We start from the raw sequence: 27,414 nt of genomic DNA, 5'->3' as shown, positions 1-27,414 counted from the left end.
TCTCGTCCTCCGGTTTTCGTCTCTTCGCTTTGTCTCCCGACCACGTCCACGGATCTTCGTTTCAACACCGACCGCCAAACGACCGCCTCTTCGCTTCGTCTCCTGACCTTGCCCACGGATCCCTGCTCTGACCCCGACTGCCGATCGACCGACCATTCGCCTGTCCCCGACACCGAGAACTTGCCTGATCCCCTGAATCCAGACGAACGACTCTGCACTTGAGTCTTGCCGTCCCGGTTCTCTCGGCCCCCCATGACATCTACATCAGGGTACAAATTTATGGATCTTGAAAATTATAGAATTGCCTTCCTCTTATGCTGTATGCTGGTCCAGTTGTAAAATGTTCGACTTTCTGCATAACGGCTTGCACAACCCTCCCTGGCACATAAAAGCACAGTATTTTTTCTGATTGCCCTTTTTATGTTCTATGTAAATAGAGCATTATAAAGTAAAACATTTCTCTGGGAATGTTTTAAATTAAAACAATGATTTGGCAACTGTATGTCAGCTAAATGTAAAAGCAATACAAAAAGATAATGTGTCAAATCTAAATGTAAATGATGTACAGACACATCAGTACATATTAGTATTAGTAACATACCATTAGTTGAACTTAGTATTTCTAGGATATTTACAGTGAAGTGCTACTACCTTCCATTGTTAAAGCGCCAGTGAATTGTATGCTATAGATCCCAAAACCATATTTTTTGCCAACAGTTTAAACTACATATGCCTTTCAGGATGTCAAAAGTTTTCTTGCTGAAACTGCTGTTACTCTTAAGTACACGTTCTACGATCGGCACCACAAACTTCCTGAAGGAAAAGACTATATTTCTCTCGTGCTTGTGGATGTGTCCTTTCACCGGAAATCTTATGATGTTCTAATTTGGAATGGTGGGAAATAAGGAATGAGACCCATGTAGTTAAAGGTCCAAAACATGAGGATCAGTACCCCAGCAGTGATGTGATTGGAAAACACTCCTAGACAGTCCTCAGGTTTTAGTCTGATATCAGTTTATTACGTTTGCAAATGTCAAGCATTTTTCACCAAAGCATACATTTTTAATGTAACCTTTGATGGTTAGAAAGTATTACACTGTACATAAGAGGACAAATCCAGGATCAGTTACTAAAATACAACCTTGTGACTGTCATCTTTCCATTTTTATAACCACAAATTAACATACAGTTTACCAAAATATCACATACCTTATAAAACAAATGTTCACCTCTGGGTGAAATAATAGAAATAGCTACAAACTGTAAACATGTTACACTAGTTACAACTGCTACAGTTTTATTCTTTTATTTTTTTCCTTGTCATTTTTTTGCACTGTACAAGCTTCAAATATATCAGCATGCAGAAAATCAGGAAAATATGCTTGCAATATATCTAATATATTAAAGACATGAACAAACTATTTTGTCCTGCTTTCTGCCTTTATTCATCTCACTGACTGCACAACACAGGTGAGCTGAAATAACATATTGGTCCATCATTAGTTTTCTTTCAGCGTTCAGGTCTAATTACACACCAATCATGATAGCTCAGTCTATTTAAATAAATAGATTTCTGTTTCAATTTAGTGCAACATGACATTTTAAAATGGATTTAGGTTTGGCATTAAAGATCCTGCATTTGTGCTGAAAATTTAGTGCTTTGGATGTTGGAACAGTCAGTACTTCAATAGTTCACACAGACAAAGGAAAAGAAAAAACTGAAGCACCTCCTGGAAACATAAGGTTTTGTGCTGGAGGTTAAAAGCATTCTAGAATTTTGGATGAAAATGAAGCAGCATGAAAGACATGCGAGAAAGCACAGGCTGAAAGATCTTTAATTTTTTTACTGTCCAAAATGCATGTTATTTCTTCTCCACTGTCAGCTTTATGGATGCACCATGGGAAAGGTCTCTCCAGATCGAGAAGGCAATCTGACATTTATAACAGAATGGTGAGGGCAGCCAAATCTTTTTACGTGCCTTCTAAGTGAAGGAAAAGGACAACTCAAACTCCATGCAACGCAAAATAAATCAGACAATGATGCATTCCTTAAAGAGGCATTCATTCCTTTAAAAAAACTGGATGTGAAAGTTCAGGGACTATCATATGTCTTTGTCAGGCTTCTTGATCCACTGTGGTCTGTGCTTGGGAAGCTCAGGGTAGACCAAAAAACCGGTGAAGGTAATGTACTTCCCATGGTTGCTGTAGGCCCCGTAGCCGTCGTGCTGGTGACTAAAAAGCCAGACGGTGTCACCACGTTGCAATGGCAGCATCAGGCTCTGACTCTGCAGGGCCTTCTTGCCATCACCATCATTGTAGATCATGGCCTGGACCTCCAGGTGGTTCTTCATTAGCTTGACAGACATGATCTTGTGGGGCAGCTTGCCGATATTGAAGGAGAAGTAGTAAGTACCTGGGATGCGACAGGTGAACATGCCACTGGACACATTGAAGTCCTCGCCAATGTTGACAAACTCCGTGTCAAAGGTAATGGGCAGGTGTCTGACAATGTCCATGTTCACTCCAACGATGCTCTGACTGCGGGCCACAGAAAAAGCCGATCGAATGTCATCTTCATCCTGCTCCCCTCCCTCCTCCTCCTCCTCAGCTCTGTGGATGGTTTGGTCAGACTGCATGTGATCAGAAAATGCCCTGTTGTGGCCTTCTTCCTTGCCATAGCTGTGGAAGGTGTCTTGATGGCTGGGCTTCTGATAGGGGTAGGTGTCCGGGTAGATCAGGTAGCCATTAAAGGTGGTGTAGTGCCCGGTGTTACTGTAGATAGCGTACTTGGGGTCCCCATGCAGTCGGAGCCAGACGGTGTCACCGAAGTCAAGCTGCAACATGGCACTCTGGCTTTGCACCTTGCGTTCCTCGCCGTAGTTTTCATCATAAATGATCACCTGCACCTCATTCTTGTTCTTCATCAGCATCACCGATAGATCTTTATGTGGGAACTTACCGACAGTGAAGGAGAAGTAGTAAGCCCCAGGGATGCGGCAGCGAAAAATGCCAGTCTTGGGGTCAAAGTCATGGCCAATGTTGACATAGACTTTGTCGAAGGTCACCACCATCTTGGGACCCCCTTCCATGCTGGATGTTCGAGCAACAGAGAAGGCTGACCGCTGATCCATTGCACCTTCAGGCAAATAGGCTGATGCCCATGCAAAGGTGAGATGACAAACTAATCCAATCAGAAAAGATTTCATAGTTCCTAAAAAAGAGAACAAATTGTTAGCTATTCAGCACCGTAATATCTACTTCAATTCAATTCAATTTATTTTTATAGAGCGCTTGAACACAGGCATAGAGCGAAGAAACAAATACATATAGATCTGCTTTTAGTCATTTGGCAGATACCATTCTCTAAGGTGTTGTCTAGTGATTATTAGCAACTCTTCAGCTGGCATCTTTGTCCAACCCTCTACACCACTGTATTACCAAATGTATGATAAGCATATGCACACACAGTGACTGAAACTGCTTGTCCATAAGGCTGGAGAGGGAGGAGACACACCCAGGATGGGACACCAGTCCATTACAAGGCACCCCAAGCTGGGCTTGAACCCCAGACCCACCAGAGAGCAGGACCTGGTCAAACCCACTGCACCACATGCCCCCCATAACAGGACTATGTTATATAATGAATCATATAAGCGTGTACCTTGACTAGCTTTATGTGTTTCCGGGATAGCATCCAATCTACCGCAATCTCGACTTGGATAAGCAATTTATGATCCTGAGTGAGATAGTTCTGTTTATGTTTAAATGAGGAACTATCACAGCTTACATCAAACTTCACTTTTGTAAGACTCTTCACTAAGATTGTACCCAAGGTACAGATGGCACAGTGGCACAGTGAGTAGTGCTGCTGTTTCACAGTGCCTGGGTGGTGTGAGAGAATGTGGGTTTGATCTCTGCTAAGTCTGTGCAGAGTTTGCATGTTCTTTCTGTGTGGGTATGCTCTGGTTTCCTCCCACAGTCCAAAGACATCCTATTTGGGTTCCCCATAGTGTGTGAGTGACACAGAGAGTGTGTGTGTGTGTTCCATAGATGTATGGATGAGTGACCCACTGTAAGTAGTGTATCTAGCAGAGTAAATCATCAGAGTGAATAAGATGTGAGGGCTGGTAACACTACATAGTATCCATTGTAAGTTGCTTTGGAGAAAAGTGTCTGCTAAATAAATGTAAGATTCTGGGAGCAAGATTGTCTGACAAGCAACTTAAAACACAATACTAACTCTGTTAATTAGTAGCACATTAAATGGCACCTTCACACATCCCAGCAAATCTTGTGGCCCCATTCTTTATACTGGAATAGCTAATTTTATGCATCAGGCTGTGAGCTAAAACAGAGGCGTCAGCTCGTGGTAAACACATCTTCCCCAGTTCCCAGTGTTTTTGACAATGAACATGCTCTCCGGTTTTGCCACGAGGGCTGACTTAAGGAGGGCTTGAGTTTCTCGGCCCGTGGAGGCCCTGGCTACACAGTGCTTGACAGTCAGTAGCGGAAACAGGCATCGCTGTGTTTTTCCCTCTCATTACAGGAATCTGGTTACTGCTGTAAGGACAGGTCTTGCAGACGGACCATGAATGGCACCCTCTCTTTCACACAGGGAGTCAATTCACTTGGGTGGATACAGCAGGGGAGCGGAGGTGGGGGCCCCAGGTTTCTATACCATGGTGGGGTTGTAGTGCAACGAATTATGTATAGAAAGCTACTCCTACGTGAGTGTGCATTCCCTGCTTTCCTCGAATGGTTACCTTACATAAAGAAAACCAAGGAATGCAGAAAGTCATCAAGGTACATGCTTCTGTATTGTTTTCCATCCTTTGTGCTTCAAAATTGTTTACATCCACATAACATCTGGAAATAAGGCATCTCATGCTGGCCATGTAAGTAAATATTTTTTCTCCAGCAAACCAAAATACTTTTTCACTTCTATCGCTAAATTCATCAAAGAGCTAGACATGAGACGTTAAAACATGCATGCATCGCTCTTTTTGATGAATTCTGCTGTAAAAGTATAAAATCAGGAATACTTGTGTAATACCAATAACTATCTACTGGCAAGGAGAGTTCTGCAGCATCAGTATGCAATCACCAAGCAACTATCCCGCATTCTCCTTTTTTCCATTCCCTTGATGTTTTGTATGTAAAAGTAACGACCACAAAAAATTTGAATTTCTGATATGAGTTTACAGAGTTTCTAAGGGAGTTCTCTGTACGAATGAAAAGCAGTCATTAAAACACACACACAGTCTGAAACTGCTTGTCCCAATGGGGGTTGCGGCGAGCCGGAGCCTAACCCGGCAACACAGGGCGTAAGGATGGATAGGGAGGGGTCAAACCCAGGGCGGGACTCCAGCCCATTGCAAGGCACCCCAAAGAGGACTCGAACCCCAGACCTAGCAAAGAGCAGGAACTGGCCAAGCCAGCTGTGCCACCACCCCCCCCAGTCATTAAAATATTGGTGATGAAATGATAACTGTCACTGCAAATTATTTTTTAACTAATATATTTAATTTTCTATCTCATGTCAGATCTGAATAAGCCAAGGCCTGGGTCCAAACCACAATATCTAATTTACAACAATGCATTGAGTAACACATTTCCTTACCTTCAATATCATACGTACAAGTCAATGTACATGGTGCCCACATGATGATAGCATCAAGGAATCTCTTTAACAAAGTAATCCATCTTGGGAAATCAAATCTGAAAGTTTTTAAGCCATTCCCTGGAACTTCAGTGGGCTAGAGAAAGCCATCCATCATGTAACATCTGTGATCACACAATTGGGCACTGATAATAAGTCAATAATTTGTGTATACAAGTCTAACCTTGACTGCATCTGCAGAATTGTACTCAATATAGCCACCTGGATGAAACAAGAATAATTCCCACATGATCCGAACATTAATACACACACACATTTTCAGAACTGCTTGTCCCATACAGGGTCACGGAACCTACCCGGCAACACAGGGCGTAAGGCAGGAGGGGACACACATTTTCAGAACCGCTTGTCCCATACGGGGTCACAGGGAACCGGAGCCTACCCGGTAATACAGGGTGTAAGGCCAGAGGGGGGAGGGGACACATCCAGGACGGGATGCCAGTCTGTCACAAGGCACCCCACGCGGGACTCTAACCCCAGACCCACCGGAGAGCAGGACTGTGGTCCAACCCACTGCGCCACCGTACCCCTTTCCAAACATTAATATTAATATATATTTAAATTTAATGTTGAAACTGACTCTTGTGACCACAGCCTTATTCGGCTTCAGAAACGCACCCAACAGTCCATTTATTAGCATGTAGCTGTGCATGTCTGCATCTATAGATGTATTACTCAGTCATTTATAATGAAATGTTATTTCCAGATTAACTGTTTTGAATTTAGCCTACCCTGTCTACAAGTCAACACTGAACAAAAATCTATAGCTTTTCCACTTGAGCTCACACCTGAAGGATGAAGTTGAAGCAAGATGTGAACAGCAGCCAGTCAATACCAACCAGGCCTGGGAGAGGTCTCTGTAAACTGTATAACAGGTAACACAACCATGTTAGCTGTCCAGCTCAAAGCTCAGATGAGCAATAAAGAGAAAGGCAGTTATTGCAGGAAAAAAGATGTTTTGCTTAAGTTTACCAGTGATTTTAGCTCTGGACTATGATCCATGTGTGCAACAGCTTTATACAGAGTGAACTGGGTACACTCGCTACACGCTAATACACGCTAATTCTCAGCCCAGCCGGTTAAATCTCTGCTGGTGAAATCTCTTGCTCCAAGAATCTCTGTGACTATGCAAAGCAAACCCTTGACCACACACACAGCACCAAGAGCATTACACATACACTCAACGGCCACATGTACAGCCCATCTCAGAGAATCCAAGTTGCACGGTATATGAAATAAATATTTTATAAGCAAATAAAGTATAAAGACAGTTTCCAAGTTACTGCTTCAAATGCTTGTTAGACGTGTGGCCTAAGTGACTTTGAATGTAGTATGATTGTTGGTGCCAGAGCACTGATTCCAGCCTCTCAGAAAGAACCACCCTCCTAGAAATTTTTACAGTACAGTGTCAATGGTTTACAGAGAAATGCATGATAAAGATCCACTCAAGGGATATTTTTGAACGTGAAAACACCTTAACAATGAGAGAAGTCAGACTGGAATGGCAGATTCATTAAAGCAAACGGGAAGGCCAAAAGCTAATACTTTACTAATGCTTTTCTTCAAAGCAGCTCACAATAATTTATTCATTTAGAGAGCTTGATAAATTTACTGGAGCATTCATAGTAAATATCTTGTAGGAACTGGGATTTAATAAAAAAAAAAAAAGCTCAGTACAACAGTATTGTGCAGAATGATATCTCTGGACACAGCTTATTGAACCTTGAAGCTGATGGGTTAGACCAGCAGAAGACTATTCATGGTGCATCTCATGTGACTTCAGAAGAAAAAGATGAGGTTCCTGTGGAAATGCAGAAACCAAAAGTGCATGATTGAAGAGTGGAAAATGTTTCCTGGTCTGTTGTAGTGTGCTGATTAAAAAAATTGGTATAAAAAGAACAAATCCATAGATCCATCCTCCCTGGTGGTGTTAGTGTATTGCTGTGGGGAGTGTTTTTTTAGCATGCATTAAGTTTTTAGTATGAGCTGGACATTGTTTGAATGCCACTGTCACGACCACACCTGCACCTCAACCAGTGGCACCTGGCTCCGATTAAGCACCTGGCTTTAATCGGAGCACTCAGCTATTAAGATACCTCTCAGCCTCTTGATAGTTGCGGAATCTCATTGAGACAACCGTCCGCTCTGCGCCAGCAATACCCACCACATTCCATGTCCTGTTCCCCTTTGTCCTCGTATCCTGTCCTTTGTTCCCTGGCTCCTGACCATTCGCTTCACCTTCCGACTTCAGCTACGGCTCTTCACCCTCACCCTGACAGCCGATCGACCAACTCTTCGCCCATCCCCGATAACAAGAACACGCCTGATCCCTTGGTTCTAAATAAATGGTCCTGCACTTGGGTCCAGCCTTCCCTGCGTCCTCTGTTCCCCATGACAGCCACAAAGTATCAAAACATTGTTGCTGACAGATGCATCCCTTCATGGCCAGCCTAGAGTTTTTCAAACTGACACTTCCAGCAGGATAATGTGCAAATCTAAATATTTTAATTTGTTGCTAAGCACACATCTTCTCAGGATAGTTCCAGAAACATAAGAATGCCTTTACTCCCATGCATGGCACAGTTGCCTCCCACCAAGCCAATGAAGCATCTTTGGGATGAAGTAAAATGCAGAAGAAATACACTGTTGCACAATATGCAGATATTGTCTGAAGCTGTCAAGCCATCACGAACCAAAAAATATGTGGAATGGATCCAGCATCTTGTTGCTGAACTCACACTCTTCTAGTGGCACAAGACGGTCCACCTGGTAGCTAGATATACCTAATAGAGTGGCTGGTGACTGAAAATCTACTGTAGCATGCATTCAAAATTTTAAGTACTTGCTGTTAGATAGAGAATGAGAAAGGAAGTCAGAGTGAAGGGGAAGGAAGGAGGGAGGAGGTTCATTTTGTAAGGAAATGACATAAGGAGACTACAAAACATTCTGTTTCCCTTCTTATTTTGGCTAGTCAATGTGCATTTGAAAGGTAAGGCCTTATTTTGTCACTTTTTCTTGACAAGGTTTTTTTTAGTCAACCTCTGTGCTGCTCATGTCCTGCTTTCTGTGGCTACAGATCCCCACACCACCCCCAAGCTGCCATACAATCAAAATCAGACATTGTGCTGACATTGTGTGCCCACGGGGAATGTGTTCTCAGCCTCTGTCTTCCCTTAGTGTGATCTTTGCACTTCCCTCTTTATTTTTGAGTTGCAGGGCAACCATAATGTTTGCTTGAGTGACCATGCTAACGTTCAAGTTGAATTTTAAACATTCTCTTACACTGAGAATGCAGAAAGCTGTTGAAATATAAATGTGAAAATGAAAGACTTTCTAATATTTTCAGAAAACACACATTTTCTGAAACCACTTGTCCCAAGCAGGGTCGCGGGGAGCTGGAGCCTAACCCAGCAACACAGGGCACAAGGCCGGAGGGAGAGGGGACACACCCAGGATGGGACGCCAGTCCATCGCAAGGCACCCCAAGCAGGACTTGAACCCCACACCCACCAGAGAGCGGGACCCCGCCAAGCCCGCTGCACCACCGCACCCCCCCATTTCCAGAAAAGCAAAAGAAAGAGAAAGTATATCTCTTGTATGACTCCAGTATACACGTATATACCTATAAACTTCACTTTGTATTATTGACCATATACTGTATTACATGTCTGTAATTCTGAAAGCACCAAAGCAAATTCCTTGTGTGCGTCAGCACACTTGGCAAATAAAACCTAATTCTGTTTCTCATACTAATGCCTTGTTTGCTTCATCACCACGTACACCATGTGAGAACAGTTCACCAAAATATTAATGATATTATAATATTAATGTTAATACTTAAGGCTCTAGCAACTTGATTAGGAAACTTCTTCTTCTGTCTTTGATTCCCGAAGGGGCTAACAAGATAACATGATGGCAGAATTTTTTTAGACACACGACCTATTTCTAACATGGCCATTGTTTCAGCACGAAGGAAAACATCGTTTGACAATCAATATGAAAACAAAATTGTCTCCAGCAATAACATTCTTATTTGCCTGGCAGCAGAACTAATGCTGGGCAGAGAAATTCAGAATGTGCTTCATCTGAACAACACTCACTGTTGACATTCCTGAAAGCATCAGTGATTCATCATAGAGTATAAATAATGAAGATGACTGTCATGTTGTGATGATTTTAAAAAAAAAAAAAACATAAATAAGGTGAATACCAAACAGTGTGTAAAACTGACACTTCAAAGCTATAATTAAAAAAAATTGCAAAGGTTATCAAAAGCAGGCCTCAACAGAGGAGAAAGAGCTTCCCTGCCTGGCCAAGAGAGTCTCTATACCACCCAGTTGTGATTCCAGGCTGCACAACACTTTCACAAAGGCTTAGATGCGCTTGAGCAGTAGCCTGTCTCAGAAATGACATTGTTCCTCCTAATTCCCTTGCTGACATGGTAAGAAAATATCATACTGGCTGCTGCACTATGTGCTTCCCCTTGCCCGGCGTTATTGAAAATGGAGCTTAGAACTTATACTTACATCACTTGTTCTCCTACTGGGCAAATGAATTCAAAACACGGAGAGAAAAGCAAAACTCTTTTTTTTGGGTTACAAAGTCGACTGCAATTATGGCAAGTATATGGACAATAAATATGTATATAGTACTGTGTATCGTAAAAAAATTGAAACCTCAGTTATTGATTTTTGATAGCAAGATAGAACACTTTCCAGGCCTTGTGTCGCTTTACCTGGGTTTGTGAACAAAAGACTAGGTTCCGTCCCCTGGAGACAGACTTCAACTTTACAGAAGATCAGAAATGTATCTGACTTAAATTACCTCAGTAAATATCTGACCTTATAAACTGGGCAAAACAGCAAAGTGTGTGGGTCACTTTGGGTACAATTGTTTGCAAAGCTAATCAAAGATGTTGAAATATAAACACAAACCTTAGTAAATGGTGCAGCATCTTACATTACATTCTCAGACATCCAGTGCATTTTTTCCCCTCTTCTAAGCCACTAGATTTACACGACATTTTTCTCCAAAGCAATGCACAAGGTTAAGGCTTTTACAATTATTTACCTATGTGTACAGCTGGGTAGCTTTACTGGAGCACTTCTTAAGGTAAACAGTGGGTTCAAGGGCACTAGAGCTGTAGGTGAGGATCAAACCTGTGACCTTTAGAGCCAAAGACAGTAGCTTTAACCACTAGACTACCAGCTGTCCCCTAGTAACAGATCTATATGAGTGAGCTGACTATTTGCAGTCGTTGGTATTCCCGCTGGGTAGCTGTCCTATTTCTCCAGCCTTGCCGGCAGCTGAACCCAACCGACACAGCTGGGACAGACTCAGAGAGCTGGCTCTGAAAGTCACAAACAATCACTGAGTGTGGAAGAAACAATGGACAGAAAGGGATTATTCCCAGCCTCAATGCATGGGGATGGTGGATGGCGTGTCTCTCCTCCACTTTGACCCCTCTAAAAGAATCGTTCATCAGCGCTCAGCAGTATTGCTGAGAAACCCGTGACATCGCTCACCTATTTGAGGTTTTTGTGACTTGTCCAACTTTTGAATGGTGGAACACTCAAATGATGGACTGTTCAGCACCAGCCCATTTCTCTTTATTGCCTGGACTCAGTGTGACATGTCGTATTACAGAGATATAGACTGTTTCCCAACTGATGCAACAAGAAGCTCACACCATTTGTTATTTTCTCCGAGGACAGGAGATAATTGTTTTCCACACATGCTGTTGACATACATTCCAACACACGAAAGCACCAGTTTATGCACTGAAGTCAGTTTGATTGTTTATTGCCTAGTGAATTTAATTCACACAACGCTCAGTTGCTGTCTCTTGTTCATAACACATGAATTCCACTATGTTTGTAAATAAAGGAAAACAGCTAGTGATCTGACATAGCTTTATTCTATATTTTACTTGAATTTAAATAGCCTCAGCCAAAACACTCACTCGCTGTCCTTCAGAATTGTCAACCACTCGCCCAAGTCAAGGTCACTAGATTGGTAACACAGTCCACCAGCCTAGTCATCAGCTAAAATGGTATTATATTAACTTTCCACTGTATAGTATTTTGATGCATTGCATTTCATGGCAGATCATATCTTATTATATTCTTAACAGACAAAGAGACACACACTGATCCACCTGCAATTTGGGGAAAAATCAATAGAAATCTGTAGCCAAATACAAGACTTTCGAGAACTGTGTTTTCTTCCGAAAGAAAAAACACTGAAAATGAGCATGCAATTTAATTTAATTGAATAGCAATCAGCAGCTTTTCAAGGTTTAGAGTTTTAATTAGATTTTAGTGTCAATTTCTCAAGCAATTTGTAGTCATTCACGTTTCTAACAGCTTGAACAATCACCCTTAAATGAAGGGGCACAACACACATCTACATTTGGCTAATGCCGTTCTCCAAAGCAACTTACAATATTAAGCTACTGAGAATTATTTACCCATTTAATTGGGTAATTACCTTGCTCAAGGGTGCTAGAGCTGGTGGCAGGTTTCAAATCTGCAACTTTTAGGTCCAAAGGCAGCAGCTCTAACCACTACACTGAAAGCTGTTAGAAGCAGGTAGCCCTGTTTTTGGAATGGTATTTATTTACTAGGACAGTAAACAGAATTGGGGGTGTGGTGGCATGGCAGGTTTGGCCAGCGCCCGCAGCTTGGGGTGCCTTGCTGCAGACTGGTGTCCTGTCCTGGTTGTATCCCTTGCGCCCTGTATTGCTAGGTAGGCTCTGGCTCACCGCAACCCTGCTAGAGACAAGTAGTTGTAGGCGTTGGTCGGTAAACAGAATTCCAAACAAAGAGAATCATCCATCCATCCATCCATCCATCTTCCTCCGCTTTTATCCGGGGCCGGGTCGCGGGGGCAGCAGTCCGAGCAGAGTACTCCAGACCTCCCTCTCCCCGCACACCTCCTCCAGTTCCTCTGGGGGAACCCCAAGGCGTTCCCAGGCCAGCCGGGAGACATAGTCTCTCCAACGTGTCCTGGGTCTGCCCCGAGGCCTCCTCCCAGTGGGACAAGCCCGGAACACCTCCCCAGGGAGGCGTCCAGGAGGCATCCGGAACAGATGCCCGAGCCACCTCAACTGGCTCCTCTCGATGCGGAGGAGCAGCGGCTCTACTCCGAGCTCCTCCCGGGTGACTGAGCTCCTCACCCTATCCCTAAGGGTGCGCCCAGCCACTCTGCGGAGGAAACTCATTTCTGCCGCTTGTATCCGCGATCTCATTCTTTCGGTCATGATCCAGAGTTCATGACCATAGGTGAGGGTAGGAACGTAGATCGACCGGTAAATTGAGAGCTTCGCCTTACGACTCAGCTCCCTCTTCACCACAACAGACCGGTACAATGACCGCATTACTGCGGACGCCGCACCGATCCGTCTGTCGACCTGCCGCTCCATTTTTCCCTCACTCGTGAACAAGACCCCGAGATACTTAAACTCCTCCACTTGAGGGAGCAACTCCCCCCTAACCCGGAGGGAGCAATCCACCTTTTTCCGACTGAGAACCATGGCCTCGGATTTGGAGGTGCTGATTCTCATCCCCGCCGCTTCGCACTCGGCTGCAAACCTCCCCAGTGCACGCTGCAAGTCTTGACTTGATGAAGCCAACAGGACCACATCGTCCGCAAAAAGCAGAGACGAGATCTCGCGGCCACCAAAGCAGACACCCTCCGTTCCCTGACTGCGCCTAGAAATTCTGTCCATAAAGATAATGAACAGAATCGGTGACAAAGGGCAGCCCTGGCGGAGTCCAACATGCACCGGGAAAAAGTCTGACTTACTGCCGGCAATGCGAACCAAGCTCCTGCTCCGGTCATACAGGGAACGAACAGCCCGTAGCAACGAGCCCCGAACCCCATAATCCCGAAGTACCCCCCACAGGATGCCACGAGGGACACGGTCGAATGCCTTCTCCAGGTCCACAAAACACATATGGACTGGTTGGGCAAACTCCCACGAACCCTCCAGCACCCTAGTGAGGGTATAGAGCTGGTCCAGTGTTCCACGGCCAGGGCGAAAACCGCATTGCTCCTCCTGGATCCGAGGTTCGACTATCGGTCGGATTCTCCTTTCCAGTACCCTGGCATAGACTTTCCCAGGGAGGCTAAGGAGTGTGATCCCCCTGTAGTTGGAACACAATCTCCGGTCCCCCTTCTTAAAAAGAGGGACCACCACCCCGGTCTGCCAGTCCAGAGGCACCGTTCCCGAACTCCACGCGATGCTGCAGAGGCGTGTCAGCCAAGACAGCCCCACAACATCCAGAGACTTGAGAAACTCGGGGCGGATCTCATCCACCCCCGGAGCCTTGCCACCGAGGAGTTTTTTGACTACCTCGGCAACTTCAGCCAGGGTAATGGACGAGTCCTCCTCCGAGTCCCCAGCCTCAGCTTCCTCTACGGAAGGCGTGTCGGAGGGGTTGAGGAGATCCTCAAAGTACTCCTTCCACCGCCCGAGAACATCCTCAGCTGAGGTCAGCAGCGCACCACTTCCACTGTAAACAGTGTTCGTGGAACACCGCTTCCCCCCTCTGAGTCGCCGGACGGTTTGCCAGAATCTCTTTGAGGCCGACCGAAAGTCTTCCTCCATGGCCTCACCGAACTCCTCCCAAGCCCGAGTTTTTGCCGCGGCGACTGCCAGAGCCGCGCTCCGTTTGGCCCGTCGGTACCCGTCAGCTGCTTCAGGAGTCCCATGAGCCAGCCAGGCCCGATAGAACTCCTTCTTCAGCTTGACGGCATCCCTTACTTCCGGTGTCCACCACCGTGTTCGGGGGTTGCCGCCGCGACAGGCACCGGAGACCTTATGGCCGCAGCTCCGAACCGCCGCACCGACAATGGAGGAGCGGAACATAGTCCATTCAGACTCAATGTCCCCCACCTCCCTCGGGACCTGGTTGAAGCTCTGTCGGAGGTGGGAGTTGAAGACCTCTCTGACAGGGGCCTCCGCCAAACGTTCCCAACAGACCCTCACTATGCGTTTGGGCCTGCCAGGTCTGTCCAGCTTTTTCCCCCGCCATCGAATCCAACTCATCACCAGGTGGTGATCAGTTGACAGCTCAGCCCCTCTCTTCACCCGAGTGTCCAAGACATATGGCCGAAGGTCAGAAGAAACGACTACAAAGTCGATCATCGACCTCCGACCTAGGGTGTCCTGGTGCCAAGTGCACTGGTGGACACCCTTATGCATGAACATGGTGTTCGTTATGGATAAACCGCGACTAGCACAGAAATCCAATAACAACTCACCGCTCGGGTTCAGATCAGGGAGGCCGTTCCTCCCAATCACGCCCCTCCAGGTATCACTGTCGCTGCCCACGTGGGCGTTAAAGTCCCCCAGTAGAACGACAGAGTCCCCAGTGGGAGCGCTTTCCAGCACGCCCCCCAAGGACTCTAAAAAGGCCGGGTACTCTACACTGCCGCTAGGCGCATAAGCACAAACGACAGTGAGAGACCGTTCCCTGACCCGAAGGCGTAGGGAGATGACCCTCTCATTCACCGGGGTAGACTCCAACACATGGCGGCTGAACTGGGGGGCTATTAGTAAGCCCACACCAGCCCGTCGCCTCTCACCTTGGGCAACGCCAGAATAGTGGAGAGTCCACCCTCGATCGAGTAGAGTGGTTCCAGAACCCAAGCTGTGAGTGGAAGTGAGCCCGACTATATCTAGACGGTATCTCTCAACTTCCCGCACCAGCTCAGGCTCCTTCCCCGCCAGTGAGGTGACATTCCAAGTCCCAAAAACCAGAGTTGGCGCCCGAGGTTTGGGTCGGCCGGGCACTCGGCCCCGACCACCGCCCAACTCACAATGCACCGGCCCCTTACGGTTTCTCCGGCAGGTGGTGAGCCCACCGAAGACAAAGAGAATCATTTACTTTGAAAACTTTGTTCATAAATGAACACTTTCCGAGTAGCAGAAGCCTGTTTCTGAAGGCAGAAGATATGCAGCGTGCATTTAAGAATGCAGCTTTGATGTTGCAGTGCAGTTAAGACGCACAGTGGACAACAGTGGTCTGCAAATCATGAATCCAATTAATATTTTAATATTAAGTTGAATGATTTGCGTTTGACATGGCTAGATAACGACAAAGGGAGTGTTGATAATGCTTATGATCTCAGGCTTTGGAGACATCGCTTGGCTAGGTCTTCCCAGCCGTGTCTCATCACATATATGATAACCCAACGCCTTGAGGGGAACAACATCATCCCAAATGCCAAGTGGGGCTTTGAGGCGTACCTTGCTAGAGCGAAAAATTCCCTTTGATGAGGCCATTATATCAGTGTACAGAGGGGGATGTCAGTGTAGCTTCAAAACCCTTGTGCTCAGAGTGATACTCAGACCGCACTTCAACTTCATTAAAATACAAGGCAAGGTGACGAAGGCATCAAAGCTCCTCTATCTGCTGAGGGCACTGCCTTCTAAGATTGTATCACTGGGTGACCTTCCCACTGCTCTTATTGCATCCAGCTTAAGTATCATGTTTTATTTGGAGACTATGACAAAGCATGTAAGGAGGACCTGGGAAGACTGGGGCGCTGTCTCTGAACTGCCAGCTCTGAAAGAACAAACAAAGGAGAGTGCCACTCCTCGGCTTGAAGACCCCCCCAAACAACCCCTCCCATCCTGCCCCCCTAGGAAGTAGAAAAGCACTGGCAGGCCTTTGCAAAATGCATCAATGATCTCCATTGTACCTGACAGAGCTGAAAAAAAAAAAAAAACACTACCATTTCTGTAACTGACAACACACTACGGCGCACAAATGACACGCGAAATCCTACTCTCTTTATTTCCCCTGCTTGTTTTTAATGATACTTTTTATTGCTCTTGTAACTGTAAAATGCCTTTTCCCTACTTTTTTTCCACTCTGTAAAGTGGAATGAAACCAAGCCCTGGTGGTCTGCACGATTCTACTAATAACTGAAATGGAAAATATACACACTAATTGTCTTGCACCTCATAATCCCTGAAGAAGAACATTCACACCACTGATTTTACTGACTGGTCCTAAGAGGATGTAAAATAAACTGCAAATATGGGCATTACTACATATGAAACAAAGTATTGTGAGAGAGGAACTATTTTTGGTATTTTTGTATTAAATATTAGAAAATTAAAGCAGCTAGACTGCAACTTGGACCCAACCAATTTTTTTTCTGGAGCACATGATGTGATGAATAGTTTTTAGTGAACATGAGAGATAAGATTTTTATTGCTTCTACTAAAAGCTTTCTTGTATAAAAATCTAAAATGGAAGGAAGGTCAAAATCTCTTTTCATCTTTCATTTTGCCTCAGTAATAAAATGCCATATGCTGTTTCAATTTCAATTTTAAGAGCCAGAACACTAATGGACTAGTAAAGGATTAAATAAATATTCATGTATGTAATGTTTTGTGGTTAGCTCTAAACAAGCAGGGGATGTGGGGGCACAAAGGCTAAAGCTGGGTTGCTTAGGGGATATGGGGTATGAGTCCAGTAGATGGTATGTGCAGTTTGGATATTTCTCCCTGATTCTGCACCCCCACATGAAAGAAGGGGGATCCAGAAAAAAAAAAAATTTCTAGGACAAAACCCCCTCTTTTGAAACGCAAAGGAGGACAAAATCCTCTGTAAAGTAAGAAAAAACTTGGTGTTGGATCTATGGAGATCATCAAGAACAATAAAGGAGGCCCTACATTGTGTATAGAAGACTATTTATACGCTAAGAAGAACTCAAACAATACACAAACATGTTGGGAATGTTCTTAGAGGAATGCATTTTCTTGCAAAGGTTCCGCTATTACAGATTTGAAGGTAAAGCAACTAGTTTCTGTGACTGAGCATAACCCCAACCCAGATCCTAACAAGATGGAAGCAGGCAAGGAAAAGAGCATCAGAAAAACAGTCGCTTTGACCAGCAGGGTCAGACCTGCACATATTGTTACAAATGCCATATGTCAACAACAACTTGAAGTTCATTGTGCCATTAGTAGACTTAACTCTTTGAACCGTAATATTAGATGGCTACAGAAACACTCAGTGATGTTGTTTATACAGTAATACCTCGCCCTACGTCGTTAACTGGTTCCAAAGGGCACGACTTAAGTCGAAAAATGACGGAAAATGAAATAACTCCTAAAAAACCGACTTAGACCCCCTATGAACCCCTAATAAGCATTCCCCTTAAGTGTATACACTTCAATTAATGCTAAAGTAAAGAAGAAACAAACAAAAAAAACTCAATGTTATTGGTGCTGAATGGCAGGTAAATAAGACAATTTTTTTCTTTTTAAGCTTTTCATTGATTTTATAGATTACAATATATTGTGTTACATATTTTAATGTTTATTTTTATTTGATTTTATACTTTTTTATTGTTTTTAAGTGATTTTTAAGTTTTTAACAATTTTTAATATTTTCTACTGACCTAAAGTCGCGTCGGCCGACTGAAGACGAATTGTATTTTTCCATATATATTTAACAAAAAGGTGACGTAAAGTCTAAATCGACGCAACACGAAACGACGTAGAGAGAGGTATTACTGTATTGCTTTTTTTTATTTTTGAAAGATACAATATTATGTTCTTTTAATTATGCTTTTTTATGATTGTACAAATAATTTCATGTTGTGAAACAGTGAGCCGTACAGTTATAATGCAAGTATTAATATATGCTACAATACAATACCGACAATGCCTTCCTGCGGTGCCATTTTATAATAAATGTAATATTTTACAATTCAGAGAAGCGTTTATAAGCTACTAATAATCAGAAGAATTTTGTTAATTATTTCTCCGAAGGGGTTATTGTCCTGGGGTGGTTTTGTCCTGGGGGAGGGGGGTTTCTCCTATACTCGGAAGAAGGCACCAGCAAACCATTTCTATTCTTCCCTTCCTTGGAAACCATATGAGTGGTTGCTACGAGTCAGACTGAACTTGATGGCACTTCCATGCATAAGTGAATCATGATTGACTTGTTTTCACGTCAACTAACTGACTGCCAGTGATAGATAGAACTGCTGTTCCACCAACAAAAATGCTCACTTCAGCAGCTTTATTACATGTGAATGCCCAGGAGAAAGCATTGTGTCTTTGACCTCATCGATTCCTACTTGTATCTGCCTTCATAAAGCCTTGGATGAAAAGATTACCCCTTAGAACAACTGATCTTGTAAACACTTCATCCAGTGAAGGCAAAGCCCTTTAATTTATTCGGCCGTGCTCCAGGAATACAGTATACAGAAGCGTTCGATCAATGTGTCTTCCCACTTGATCACATACTCAAGGAAGGAGAAGTCCTCTGTATTGTCCAGGAGGCGGAATAAAAAAATCCATACACATCGATCTGCTTCTCAAGTCTACCATGTAGAATATGTGTCTGTTCTCAGGACCTCTGTTTTGTTTTCTACACTTACTGTACTTGTTGACATTTAAAATTTAAGACTCTGGATGAAAGTGTCCACTAAACGAATAACCATAAATGTAAATAACAGAGATTTTTGTACAAAAGCCAATAACCTAACATCCCCACTCAGAGAGGAGCTGTTGATGTGCATGGGCAACAATATGGGGATAACGTTTCACAAATGGTACGGCGTAATACAGCTGCGCTTCACTGTCCGTTTTGAAGCTTTAATTCAGCTATACCAGTGCGTCATATTCAACCAAGAGTCTCAACAGAATTCATATTGTAATGGAAATTTAGAGCAGGGACTCAGGGAAAAAATAATTAATTTTCACCTTCCCTTTCAGAGTCAACAAGGAAATGAATGCTGTTCAGGAATGTGTTTTAATGGGAAATCTCACATATCTGATTTCAGTCCTTTGTTGCTGTGGTTTTCTCGCGGAAAGTTAAATGTAAAGCTTTTCAAGAAGGTATTTCAAAGTGTGTGCGGATGGGGTGGTGTAGGGTAAGGCAGGGGTGGGTGGGGGTTCCTGGCTCGAGAGCAAGCAACAAAGGGAATGAAATGTAGATCCAATTTGCTTTTAATGGGGAGAGGCAGAACAAGGGGGTTTGTACTTAGTCTCAGCTGAGACACCGATGACAAAGATCTGCCAGCAATTGAATTCTGCTTCTCCTTGCTAATTCCAGGATAATATTGTTTCTCTGCCAGATATCCAGGCTAATCACTCATGTTAATTAAAAGAGCGTGATTCTCCGCTTCTGACCAGATGCCATCTCCTCGCTTGTCTGTGGCTGACACAAATTGGGATTTCTAGTCATGTGCCACTTCTGCAAAACACCTTTGTAGAGGTTCAGACTTGTTTTAGATAAAGCGTCTTTTTCAGACAGGTGAGCAACTCTGAAGTAGCCCGAAGAGCTTCTTAACGTGCACAACGGTTGTGTTCCAGGAATGCATTGTTTTGAAGAAAAGCACCCCTCTCCCCATGCTGCGTGCTCTCAGAATCGCAAGCATTCATGATATTGATTACATTGAGAAAGTATTAACAGCATCCGTTGATGTTGAGCGAACAATGAATGTTGCACATGGAGAAGCTTGCCAGTATTGCGGTGCAGATCTCTACACACTTGAACAACGAAAGCATCCAGCGACACTTCAGGGACTGTGCTGAAAGCTGGTCTACAGGTCTGCTTTTTTGAAAATTTTATTTGACTGCTGTTTTCTAACAGGAGTGCCTGGGAGAGAGAAAAAACCTTCAGAAAACAAGGTGCATAATGCTAAATTGCATTATTTACTGAAGAACGGAATCGGACGTTTTAACCTTCAATATTTTGTGGAAAGAGGCGATTAAAATGATGTCATTTTGCTATAGGATTTTGAGAGGCTCCTGATAGTATAACACTCCCTCCATTCAGACGCATCTACCCTTTGATGTTGTTATTAAACACCATGTAGATCCCAGCAACAATGTGTTTCATTAGTAATCCTCGTATAAAATGGTAATTATCATCAGCGTCCACCTCTTCTGCTCTCCGGAAATGTGGGTGGGATCCACCTGGACGTTTAAAGCACGAGGCAGACACATCATCAACAGACACACAGCATCGAAAAGAAAAACAAAAACTACCCAACGCTGCAGCTTCCATAGCAATTGGTGCAGTTCGAAATGTGCTGGAAAAGACTCTATGTATGAAGCTATGCTGAAAATGGACAAGAGCGGCGAGAGAAGAGGAAGGAAGCTAGAAGTGTGTTTAGCGTCATCCCCAAAGCCCTGCTCCACCTCAGAGCAAAGTTCACACACAACGCCCCCAGAAACAGGTGCCTTGCTCACTTGGGATTCTGTGACACTCCTAATCCAATATTGATCGAGAGTAATTAATAATGCATGCTGTATTCCTAAACAGCGTGATCTTATGCTTCCTGCAAGACCAAAAGAGCACCGACCACGACGAGCATTGAGTGTAATCCTATTATATTTTCGTAGCAGTCTTCTTACCTGTATTTGCAGGAGCTAAGGTGTGTTTTGGATCCTTCACAGAGTGATCGGCGCAGTTGAAGGCGCAGTGGCTCAGGGTCTAGGGCTGCTCGTAACCCCCTCGGCTGTGGGTGGGGATGGTTGGTCAGAGAACTGAATCAGCTCTGTAGATGCTCTGAGAAGAGCTCAGCGCGCCGTTCTCCAGCAGGCTGCGAGTGCGTACAGCATGCAGACGCTCCGAGCTCCAGTGGAGGGTAATGTTTGAATGGGGCTCCCTTCCCTGACTGGGGGGCTCTGGAGGGGCTGCTCACACAGGCACCCTTTGCAGTGTGGGCGGCAGGATTTTTCTGAAAAAAAGGTGGATCCTACGCTTTGCAGAGGGCTGGCCTGGGACCATCTCGCAGACATACACCAACACACACGTACGCAGCTGCAGACTCAAACGCACACCGTTCTCACTGGGAGCGTAACTAGTCGGTGAAGATGAATCAGGAAGACTTGAATAGGGAATGTGATAATCTAGTATGTGTGTAGCAAGTGAAAAAGATTGGTACGACTGAATAGGGGAGAGAGATGTAGGTGTGTGTGTGTGTGTGTGTGTGTGTGTGTGTGTGTGTTTGTCAGAATCTGTGCTTCTACAGGAATACAGGTTGCGTGGGGCGGAATTAGCACAAGGTCATTATTTTGATGCAATACTGCGGTACGGCGCCAGCACTCGTTCATCCATATTATTAGGCTTTGGGGCGATCTGCAGGAAGCCCGCTGTCATTTCTGCTATTATTAAGCGTCCAAGTGATGCCCTCGATGCTTTCACTTTGTGCTCAAGTTATTATTAGTCCCTCAAGCCATTTTTGACTGTTTCTGAGAGCAGACAGACAACAGGGTCTTGAGATGTCCTGCACTTTGGGTTAGTGCTTTCACTGTTTCAGCATGTGCTTTAATGTGTCTCATTCTGTCAAGGCTGGCAGCTCCCAAAACTAAAAGGCAGAACACATAAGTTAAATGTATGTTTCTTAGTGTTGCTGCATATCAAGCATTTTCAGGCCTTTCCTCTTTATTCTTCTTGTGGCATTTATGAGTTTTGAAGGTGTTTCGCCAACATCCACGCCGCAGATTGCTCAGGTTCTCAAACACCAACAGTATCTGTGCAACCGTGTAAGTTTTGCAGGAACTCTTTGATATAAATGAGCGCCTTCTGTAAAAACAGAGTGGCCCAGTTTTTTCATGAGCTGCTGGGAAAGCAGTTTGATGCAGTAAAAATAGCCCGCTGCAGCTCACTCCTACGGCATCCACTGAATGAGTAACCGGTGGGGAAACATCCAGGACCCCCCACCCGGCCAAGGTCTCGAGTGCTAATGGGGAAGCAACCCAAAACTGTCATCAATTTTAGATGAACATCCATGTGCTACCAGAAATGGACAATCTAAAAGGCACAAGGCAGTAAAAGCAACACATTTTGAATGGCTTGACGTTTGAAACAACATGTTCGTTTGTTTACTTGTTCAGAATAAAATTCACTGTTAAATTCAACAGAAGTATCCATTCACAATTTGTGGCAAAAAGCATGCGGTTAAATTATTTGCGTATCTCAAAGTACCACTAAGATCTGTGTTCCAAATGAAAAAGTCCATATTTTAAAAAGTCTTTAGTAAGTTTGGCTGCAACTTAAATTTTCCTTGAATAAGGACACAAGTAAACGGATTACGAGCATACATACACCACAGATGTGTATATTCATGATATGCAGTGTTCGATATTACATCTAATCCATACAATCCACACATGTGCGGAACCCACAAGCAGAATGCGTTAAATAAATTTTCAGATGTGGTACTGCTTGCAAATTAATTGGGATTATTCACCGTTCTGTGATAAAAATAAGCTTTTCACATCATCCGCCTTGCAGCAAGCAGAAGAGACATTTTTAATGCAACGGTGTAGGGAATTAACACCTCGGGTATTTCAGCCACTATTCAGTTAATCCACAGAGGTTTAGCAAATAAAACTTCTGTATGTTAAATATTCAAGAAAATCCAGAAAGACACTCCAGGTTAGCACACCTAAATGCAGCATTTTTCCTTTGCTGTCAGTATGTGAACACTGTTCCAAGGTTACACCTGATGCACAGTTTAAAAAATGGTTTTCAACCAGCCTTTTAATTTTTTTAATTTAATTTTTTTATTACCAGTCCGGGGGTGCGGTGGCGCAGTGGGTTGAACCACAGTCCTGCTCTTCAGTGGGTCTGGGATTCGAGTCCCGCTTGGGGTGCCTTGCGACGGACTGGCGTCCCGTCCTGGGTGTATCCCCTCCCCCTCCGGCCTTACGCCCTGTGTTGCCGGGTAGGCTCCGGCTCCCTGCGACCCCGTATGGGACAAGCGGTTCTGAAAATGTGTGTGTGTGTGTATCACCAGTCTATGGAAGGAACATTTTCCCAAAATATATTTAATTAATTTTCACTTTTTTTGTGTAGTGCTGAATCTCGTAATAATCTATAATCTACCAGGTATTCATAAGCAAAATAAAATACACTTTATTTTACAAAATACACTAATTGTCTGTTTAGTGTCACATCCATGTTTTATTAGGAATGAGCGAAAGAGTTTGCAATGTATATTTAACAAGCTGGTAAAAAGTTAAACTCCAGTCAGGTTTAACTGGGAGATGCGATGATAAGGGGAGCCAGCCGTTTCTTTACAGGGTGTAAAGGCCCTAGAATTAAAAAGGCAGAGCACACACATGACACAGGACACAACACACAAAGAAATCTATCAGGCTTCCAAAAATTTGACATGAGTAGCAACAGAAGAAGTGCGACAAAACTGAGCTGATCTACTGGCCAGGATGTTCCAAGAATCACATTAAACCTTAACTTTACAAACTGGAAATACATGAAGGAGTTTCATTACCCTGCTGCCCTTCGATCATTTCCAACCTAACCGCTAACCCCTCTTCTCAGTGCTCCACCCTAATGATGTTCCCCCGTGGAAGGTGGGTCAATAACTCAGACACACCCACCTTCCAGTTCTATGGGTTACAAACATTAAAGCACAAAGGATCATAGAAGCTGTTGAGTATTAACCGTTGACTATTGACTATCGACTACTGGGTTTTGACTATTGACTATTCACACAAGTGTGAAGAATGAACGAAGCTCTGATTACAATATGAGACCATCACATTCAGAAGGATGTGTTCCTCTGTGTTCAGACAAAGGGTCAGAGTCACTTTTTTATTTGTTTCAGGTAAAGTAAGCTTGATATTTTGAAGGAATTTATTACTCATTATTTCACGATTTTTCTGCTATTCAACATTTCCTCCCAGTATCTTCAAAGAAACATACAAGACCTGAATGTTACAGATTTCTGACCCGCTTAATATTATGAATTACATGGACATAAATATGCTCCTTACAAAGGCAGCACAGAAATATCAAACACTGGCACTTATTAGGGATGGCTTAACTGATTTAGTGCTAAAGAAACTTCACATTTCAGTGTGATCTTTCTGGAAGCTGCAGGAGCTGAATTACAATGAGAGCTGCTGGATAAACCTCAGGGCTTTAGATACTTCTGAGAAGTTAATACGACACTTCATTAACTCTGTGCCTTTTGCCATGTAAGGAAGAGTGAAGGTTAAGACAAAATAAGCAGTATCGTGTCAAAAAAAAAATAAGAATACGAGAAGAAAGACAGGATGCGTTCTCATTACTTTTTAATGTTGTTTTGTAAGATATTTTTGGTTTGTCCTGTGCGAAAGATAATTATAAAAGCATTTGTTTTCTCTAAAGCGAAGATATTAGTTTCAGAACTGAGCTTAAGTAAAATGGGAATTATTTTCAAACAATTACACTAATTCTTAGCAACAAGTCTTAAACCTCAAGCCCTGTTTTCAAGCTTATGTCAGCCATTTGTTTATTATTAACTGATTTTAATGAACGGGAATAAGCTGGAAAGGAGGAATAAGTTCCTTTTTTTGGAGAATGATGATCTAACTATCAATGCAATAAACATTCCGAGACTTTCAACGGCAAACTATCAGCGTGGTTGTCCACACTGCTGTGTGGGATTCGTGAATTCAGATCCACGAGACATTGAGTAGAAAGCCCGCTGATACAGATTTTCGGCTCTGTGATGAAGTTTTAGCGGTGGATGTTTCTTAGGTTCGTATATTCATATGAAGCACCTTGCTTGTTTTATGCTTTTCAGCCTAGTTCCTTTTGCGACCTTAACCAGACACCTGTTGTCAACGAGGTCAGGCCCTTAAACACTGCACCCCCCACCCCAGATATGACATTGTGTCCCAGATATGAATGCAAAGTGATGTCTGAGCCCGCTCGTCAGTTATCATTCTGCCATGCTGTTGGTTCACACCCCTCCGAGGGAGTCATTAACAGCAGTGAGCTGCAGACCTCTTCCCCCACCTTTCTTTGCTCAAGGTCTGTCGCTGCCTGCAAACACAACAAGATATTCTCCAGCTCCTGTCGTGCCTTAGTTGAACCTACAGAGACCTAGATGAGTTTCAAGTGTGGGGGAGGACAGGGGCATTAATCATCACAATGCATCTCGTGAACAAAATTTCATTACCATGCTTGTCCCCGATGGTGTTTGCTCACTGACCCAAGCTGAGCAGAAGCAGCCTGGTACCTGGAAAAATTGGTGTTGGGGATATGTTTTTGGGCATGCAGCCATGGCAGAGAAATAGCTACGAAAAGATGTGATTCTAGCTGCACAACACCTTCAAGGAAGACCTGAATGATCAGCCAATAATCCCTGTCTTTCTTGGAGTGCATGCAGAGGATCATTCCTTTTTATTTTCTTCATTTTTTTCTGAGCCATTGTCGTGGAAAAAAATGATGTCTCTGAGGATGAGACGATTCCCTCTGGGCCTAATGAATTAATGATGACACAACACTATTTTTTACTTTTTGACTTTATCATGTTTGCATGTGATGCTTTTTTATTCAGCACTGCTCTGCCCTTATTATTGCAGTATCAATAATATATTAATGTTAATATGAGGAAACTAGATGAAATACACATGACGTGACCTCAAAGTCAAACTGTAATACAACAAAAATTACAGCCTCATTAAGTTCCAGGAAGGATATGTAATATTGCGGTGCCATATGGGAGTTGTTGTCTGGAGTCAGACAACAAGTCTTGATTACTTCTTACAAAGCTCACAGTCATTCAACAGTCTTCTCACTCACACACTTTCAGAACCACTTGTCCCATATGGGGTCGCGGGGAACCGGAGCCTACCCGGCAACACAGGGCGCAAGGCCGGAGACACACCCAGGATGGGACGCCAGTCCGTCGCAAGGCACCCCAAGCAGGACTCGAACCCCAGATCCACCGGGGGAGTAGGACTGTGGTCCAGCCCACTGCACCACCGCACCCCTACTCAACAGTCTTCATTAAACAGTTTTAAAGCACTTTCAGTTTATAACTTTTTTTTACATTATTGTATAAACATACATTAGCTAGGATCTGACTGGTAATGAATATGTCATATAGTTAGTATAATTCCTTTCATTTTCTGAGCGCCGAACATTACTGAATGAATGCATTTTAAGTGCAGCATCTTCTGATTATGCTTTTTGTATGCCAGTTATTTGCGGACTTGATCTTAAAATAGACAACAGAAATTTTATAAGATGGAAATAGTTGGGTGCACAGTATGAAAATTATAAGCTTGTATTTTGTTCTGTTTTTTTTGTTCATTTATTTTTGAGGTTTTCCTATTCTTTCAGTCAAAATGATAGCTGATATCAGTTATTTCTTAAACTATATTTTGAGAAAAATGTCTCTATTTGTGGTTTTTCTATGTGATCATGTAAGTTCAAAAGCTGAAGAATTAGACAGATGTACAGACAGTCCCCGACTTATGATGGGGTTACGTTCCAATAAACCCATCGTAAGTCGAAAATATCATAAGTCAAAAATGCATTTAATACACCTATCGTTGCCACCTTCACGCTGGGCAGTTATATTACGTTCCTCCTCAAGAGTAATTGCCTTCCTCTTCTTCTTCTCACCAGCAGCAGGAGACATAAATGGGCATTTTGTAGACATGATGGATGAAAAAAACACAACGTAAATACAGGGGGTCTCCAAAAAAAACGCTGGAAACAGAGTACACTGTAGAGCATTGGTTGAATACACTAGTGACCGCGTGGCAGACTGGGAGATGCAGATCACCACCGCTGCCCAGTATCACGAGGGAGTATCGTACTGCATATTGCTTGCCCGGGGGGAAAGAAAAATTCTAAGTACGGTTTCTACTGAATGCGTATCGCTATTGCACCATCGTAAAGTTGAAAAATCATAAGCTGGACCATCATAACTCGAGGATCGTCTGT

At 43.6% G+C, this 27,414-nt stretch overlaps 1 protein-coding gene across 1 annotated transcript; it reads right to left on the bottom strand.

Moving 5' to 3' along the window:
* Positions 1-500: 500 nt before the first annotated feature.
* c1qtnf4 (C1q and TNF related 4) lies at positions 501-21,543 on the bottom strand. The gene is made up of 2 exons (XM_018743407.2): positions 21,075-21,543; positions 501-3,211 (listed from the first exon to the last, which is right to left on the bottom strand). Exon 2 carries the CDS (start codon positions 3,204-3,206, stop codon positions 2,103-2,105), a length of 1,104 nt encoding a protein of 367 aa, XP_018598923.1. The 5' UTR covers positions 3,207-3,211; positions 21,075-21,543; the 3' UTR covers positions 501-2,102.
* Between the last annotated feature and the right edge of the window lie 5,871 nt (positions 21,544-27,414).

Source organism: Scleropages formosus, chromosome 7 (assembly GCF_900964775.1).
Source record: "Scleropages formosus chromosome 7, fSclFor1.1, whole genome shotgun sequence".
Classification (NCBI taxonomy): domain Eukaryota; kingdom Metazoa; phylum Chordata; class Actinopteri; order Osteoglossiformes; family Osteoglossidae; genus Scleropages; species Scleropages formosus.
This window is presented reverse-complemented; position numbering and strand designations above follow the sequence as displayed.